General features: G+C 36.0%; 1 protein-coding gene across 1 annotated transcript; it reads right to left on the bottom strand.

Moving 5' to 3' along the window:
• Positions 1 to 4,915: 4,915 nt before the first annotated feature.
• Positions 4,916 to 5,999, bottom strand: LOC101833700 (melanoma-associated antigen B5-like). Its single transcript, XM_005080068.2, has one exon. It carries the CDS (start codon positions 5,945 to 5,947, stop codon positions 4,916 to 4,918), a length of 1,032 nt encoding a protein of 343 aa, XP_005080125.1. The 5' UTR covers positions 5,948 to 5,999.
• Between the last annotated feature and the right edge of the window lie 346 nt (positions 6,000 to 6,345).

Below are 6,345 nucleotides of genomic sequence, written 5' to 3'. Positions count from 1 at the left end.
AGCAGCAAACACTCTCAACCAATGGATCATCTCTCCAGGTCAAAAACTATGGCTTATGGTTTTACTTTGCACTTGTTACTTTCTTGTTTGAGACAGGGTCTCGCTGTGTAACTCTGAGTGTCCTGGAACTATGTAGACCAGTGTGCCCTTAAACTCACAGATCTCCCTGTCTCTGCCTCCTAAATTCTGGGAGTTAAGGTGTAAGTTATCACCCTTTTCCCATTTTCAACCTGGCTTTTTCTCTAATGAATTTCATAATATGGCTAGCTTTGTCTATGTAAATGACATTTGAAAGCTTGTCTTCTGAATGTTCTGTTGGTTTTATTTTTCTTGCAGATTTGTCATGTGGATATGAGAATAATTCAGTATCAGGAAACATAAAGCCTTGGGGATATTTCGCATAGATTCTTAGCACCACAAATCTTAGACCTCAGTCTTTAATCCAGTGACTCAGCATGGGAAATATAAATGAAAAGAATTTAAAAGGAAAAAAAACCACATGCAATAGTCATAATATTAATAAGCTGAAAATCAGCATAAAATTTTATGTTTAATTTGGCATATATAATTGTCTTTCTTTATCTATGAAGCACTCTCATCCAATGACAAACAATGAGAATCTGCAAAAACCAACATTTTTTTCATTAGATTTTGGCAGTTTGTTTTGTTTTGTAAGACAAATTAACATGTATCTCTATCTGGTCTCAAAATCATTTTATCTCCAAGGTTAACCTTGAACTCCTGATCCTCTTTCTGTCACTGAACACTCTTTTTATTATATTTTCCACTAGGTATTCTTTAGTGTATGTGTATATATGTGCTTCTGGCATTTTTCCTTTGTACAGCATAATTAATAAATAATCTTAATTTGAAACATGATTGAAACTGAAAAACATTTCATTCAATTTCAAAACATCACTGTTAAATTCTGTAACTATTAATTCAAATATGTACTTGTAAGGTTTTTAGAGTCGCTAAAATCTGAAACATAAATTATATCCTATCTTTATATGGAGCACAAAAAGTTGTAATTCTGAGGCTGAAGAGAAAGCTTAGCAGTTAAGAGCACTTGCTGCTCTTGTAGAAGACTCCAGTTTGGTTCCCGGTACCCATGTCTTATGGTTAACAACTATCTGTTACTCCAGATTCAGAGTATGTGGTCCCCTCTTCTTTACTCTGTGGGTACCCACATGCATGTACATGCATAAATACAAGTATAAAATATTTCTTTTCAAGCCTCTAATTTATTGCTGATTAGAACATAAACTTGCAGCCAATTTGAAAAACACTTTGATATTTCCTTGTAGGCTGAACATAGTTTTATTGTATGACTTAACAGTGATAATGTTCAGTACTTATGTAAACATCTATGTAAATACATGGCCATTTGCAGCAGTTATACTCATAACTGCACTGAATAGAACGTAACACAGAATACCTTGGGTAGGTGAGTGGGTAAACAAAACATACTATATTTTTGATGTATAATATTAATAATTAAAATGAGCAATTAAGTCATTAAACAAAACAGTGGCACCAAAATGTGCATTACTCAGGAAAGAAGAAAATCTGAAAGGCTCCATATTGTATGAAAATCAGCATGGTATAAAAACAGAGGAGGATGCATAGGTATACTCCAGGCAATGTAGGGGTAGTGAAACTAGGTGACTTCATGCTATTAGCTGTATAAATTTGTCAAAAGACATAGAAATATATACCACAAAATGAATCCTAATGCATACCATTGAATTTAGCTATAGATTATGTATAAAAGTTTGCTCATAACCTGTTTCAAATATACCACTTTAATACCAGGTATTATAGTATGGGAAACCATGTGGAAGTCATTGGAGGAAAACAGTAAATAAAAGCTACTTTTACTCGAATTACTCTATTTGAGAACAGTTAGTGACAAAGATTAGATATACTGAAGCTATATTAAATCATCTCACATATATTACAATGATAAGTACAATGAAATTAGCATGTCAATTCCTACAATTCAAGTTCTTTAGAAGTTTCTGTTTTAACAAAATATCTCTCCAACAGCCCACTGTCATCTCACATGCCCTTCTACTTCGTAATATCATATCTTCCTACTCTGGTTCTAAGTTCAAATTTTTAGATTTCATATGCAAATGAGATTGTACAGTATTTGCCATGGCTTATTTCACTTAGCATTATTTTCTATTTGGGTTCTGATAGTTTTTAAATTTTATATTTCATCTTATACATATATGCATAACTATTTATATATATACTAAATACACATATGCAATGTATATGCATACACAGTGCATGTACATACACAATGAAAATAACAGTATTCTACTTAGCTTCAGCTATCAATATGACACAATTCAGAATTCAGGTAGTGTCAATTTCAGGATTTCCTTGATCAAATTAGTTGGCCTGTGAGCATGTCTGTAGAGCATTTTTAAATTGCTAATTGATACAGTAGGGCCCATCCCACTGTGGGTGGTACTACTCTGAGGCAGGAGACCCCGAGCTGTATAAGAAAGCAACCTAGCTGAGTAAATAATAGACGGAGGCATTAAACAATGTTCCCCCAAAGTATCAGTTCCAGGTTTATACCTCTGGGCTCCTACCTTGAGTTTTCACTTTGACTTTTCTCAATGATTTACTGTAACCAGTAAGATGCAAAAAAGCCCTTCCTTCAAGTTGCCTTTGGTCTTGGTGTTTATCATAGCAACAGAAAGCAAATTTGATCATGTGGGCAACAACTTCTTTGCAGTACAAAACTTCCTATATCATGACCTGTTTTACCTTTTCACTATTGTAAATAATGCTATATTAAATGTGAGAGTGTTAGTATCTTCAATATATGAACCATATTAAAATATATTGCTTGTTTTATTTATCCATTTTGTGTGCATCTGTTGGAATGGAAGCGTGTGTACCATGACATTGTGAAAGTCAGAGTACCTCCTTCCATTATTTGAGTCCTGGGGATATAACTCGGTTTTTAGGCTTGTCAGGCACTTTTACCCACTAAGTTCTATCATTGCCCCTGACAATATTTTTAAAATATATACTTCCAAGACGAGTATTAGTAATGATAGTTCTACTTTGCAGCAACTGTGACGTTTTCTGTAGAACCTGTACTGATTTGCATTCCCACCAACACTGTATTAATGTATTATCCCTTATTCTCCATGTACTTGCTAATACCTGCTATTTTGTCTTTTCATTATAGTCATTCTAACATGTCTAAGATTTATGGTGGTTTTGATTTACATATATTTGGTGATTACTGATTTTAAATATCTTTTCATATATCGTTTGATCCTTTGTATGTTTTTGTTGGAAAGATATGTACTCAAGTTATTTGTCCATTTATAAATTACCTTAGAACATAATCTAGAAGTAAATATTCATGTACATGGTGCTCTAGTTTGCTTTTTGTTCCTCTGCTAAATCAACTTGAGAGAGGAAAGGGAAGCCACCATGTACAGTAAACTGGGTCCTTCCATATCTATCTGAAGACCTGACAGTTACAAAATATCTCTACAAGCACAATTATTCAACAACCCAGGAATAAATTGGATGGCCATCCCATTCAAAAAACTTTCTTCTCAGAATTTCTACTTGATTATATGCATTAGAAACACTTTCATTATTACTCCCTCTTTTCATGTTACCTTAAGGCATAAATTGCTGACATCGTGTTAGTGATATCACAGGTTCAGACGCTCAAAATTTCTCTAGGGAGAAATTGATAAGCACTTTCAAATGAAAAATTAGTTGTATCCAAGGGAGTCTCACTGGGGAAACAAATGACTCTTAATGGAAGGTTGTATGCTCAGCAATAGATGGCCAACAGAAAATGAACTCAGTGGCATGTTTGGAGCTCCCTTGTCTCATGTTTTGTAAGTGCTCTTCTGTATTTTATTTTTACTTGTAATTTATATATTTTTCTTCTTTATTTTACTTTCTAGGTAAGACCTTTGTACATATATTATGATTTTCAGGTAGTGTTTTTATGGAATTACTGAGTATACAAACAAGTGAGTCTCTGAGTGTGTCACCTCTTGGGATATTTCCCTTCTGTTTGTTTTGCTCAATTCTGATGTATTGGATTTTTTATCATATTATAATCCTATAGAAGTCTGGTCATTTTCTTGTTGTTTTTTGTTTCATTAGTCTCTTATATATTATATATTGACGCAACTGCAGTTTCCCCTCCCTCCTCTTCTAGTCCTTCCCCACTCACTACTTTCTTTTTACCCCAGATTCACTCCTCCTCTTTCCTTTCCAAAAAGGTGTAGGCCTTCTAAGGATATCAACTGAACCCTTTTCTGTTGAAAGACAGAAAGGGAGTGGATCTGAATGGGAGGCGAGTTGGGGAGGAGCTGGGGGAGGTAAATGGAGGGGAACTGTAATCAGGATATGTTGAATTAGAAAAGAATTTATTTTCAATAAAAGGAAAACAAATTCTATGAGAGTCTGGTTTTTTCAACTTAGCATCCCAATACTGATACAAGTCCTAACAAAGAACACACGCTCATGGAGTCTTTAGTCAGCCAAGTGTAGCATTACATATATATAAATAATCCCAATACATGGGATGGGAGTATCAGAAGTTCAAGCCCAGTCAGAGGTACATGGCAAGTTCTAGTCCAATCTGGACTACATGAGACACTGTCACAAAAATAAAACAAGGGTACAGAAATGTTCAGTGAATGACAGTCAATAAATTAAATCTAATTAGTAAACGTTTAATGTCTTCTATTTTCTTACAACAGCCAAGGAGAAAGTTTTCAAACATTTAATACTATCAAAGAGAACAAAACCAACTACAGAAAACAAGGCTTACTCATGTTTTAAATTCTAACCCTTTACTGTATTTACTGTGGGTTTCTTCAATGTTTTCCAGAAAATTCTTATTGTGCTGCTATATTTTTTTTCTGGAAAATAAATCATTTTCAAACTTGGGCAGGGGAGGAAACCATTGATCTATCACCATGGAAAATGCACTAGCTTTGGCAGGAGTGTCACAGCTGACTTTACGGTTGCTTGGATTCTTCTCTTGCTCCTCTTTTAAAGCCTCTTCATAAAGATCTGTGAAGAAACTAGGGGAGACTTTATTGATCTTGGCTACAAACTTTAGGACAGTCATCTTGTTGGTTTCAGCATAGGCTTTTGGACCCCAACGGAACTCATAGAGCGGAGGATCACTGTTGGCCACCTGCTGGTATTCCAAGTACTTCAGCTTCACAAAATATTCAGTAATGAGCTTCCGGGGCTCTCCATAAATTTGGTGCTTCTTACCCGGATACACACCCATAGATCTCAGCATTCTCCAGATATCTTCTTCACGGGCACAGTTGCCACTCATGAAGATCATACCTAGGACAGTCATCAGGAAACCAGTCTTGGGTAAGCCCTTGCCAGCACGAACCCTCCCATTGTTGGGGAGATTCAGCTTGCTGATAAGATCATACACTGGCCCACTTGATTCAACTTCCCTCAGTTCAACTGCAAAGACATCTGTGAGCCTCTCAGCAGTTTTCGTGAGGATCTCACGGAAGCTGTTGATTTCCTGCTCACCAATAACCTGCATCATATCTTTCATTGTAGTAAGCTGCTTCATTCTGTAATTTTCAAGAAGGATCTGCAATAGCACAAAGACCTTTCCAGCTAGAATATCTTGGTGGACATTGATGGAGTGGTGAACTCCAAAAAGGTTTTCCTCAACATCTAGATCATCAGTGGAACTTTGATCTGATAAAATGAAAGAAAGGACATCAGCAATTATGACAGCAACTGATTCGTTATCTGGCATTGCAGAGGCTCCACCTGATTCAGGAGAGGACTCTTCTGTTGCCTCAGTTGTTTGCTGTGTACTTTCAGAAGCCTGAGCATCATTTCGAGCTCTGTGACGTCTCCCATGGTTATTTTGCTTACTCTTCTGACCTCGAGGCATGATGATTAAGGACAACACAGCAAAGATAACAGCAGGATTCTGGAGATTGAAATACCTACTGGAGACAGAAGAATGTGATATGAGCCACTTTATCAGGAGGAGGCCTCCTTGTGTGTAATTCTCCCTCTATAGTTTTCTATGAAAATACTGTTCTAGGAACATAGGAGACTTCTGTTATAATTAAGTCACACTCAGTGGAGTAAGAGAAAGTACATATTGGGCTGTTGCTTGGGCAGTGACAAAGCTTATCAGCCTATCATTCTTATGAGGAATACTAAAACTCAGACTATTGCTTTTTGGAACCTTTCTGTCATGGGTTGCTTAGGTAAGGATTTCTCTCTCATCAAGTGTGCTTACACATTCTTCCCATAGTTCCTGATATACCTTGTTTCTGCTCA

This window comes from Mesocricetus auratus, unplaced genomic scaffold (assembly GCF_017639785.1).
Source record: "Mesocricetus auratus isolate SY011 unplaced genomic scaffold, BCM_Maur_2.0 Super-Scaffold_100003, whole genome shotgun sequence".
Lineage (NCBI taxonomy): Eukaryota > Metazoa > Chordata > Mammalia > Rodentia > Cricetidae > Mesocricetus > Mesocricetus auratus.
Note: the sequence above shows the minus strand (reverse complement) of the source record. Positions and strands in the feature narration are given on the sequence as shown.

What these genes read in the sequence shown, in the direction of transcription:
- LOC101833700 (XM_005080068.2), bottom strand. Translation starts at nt 5,947, where the DNA reads ATGCCTCGAGGTCAGAAGAGTAAGCAAAATAACCATGGGAGACGTCAC.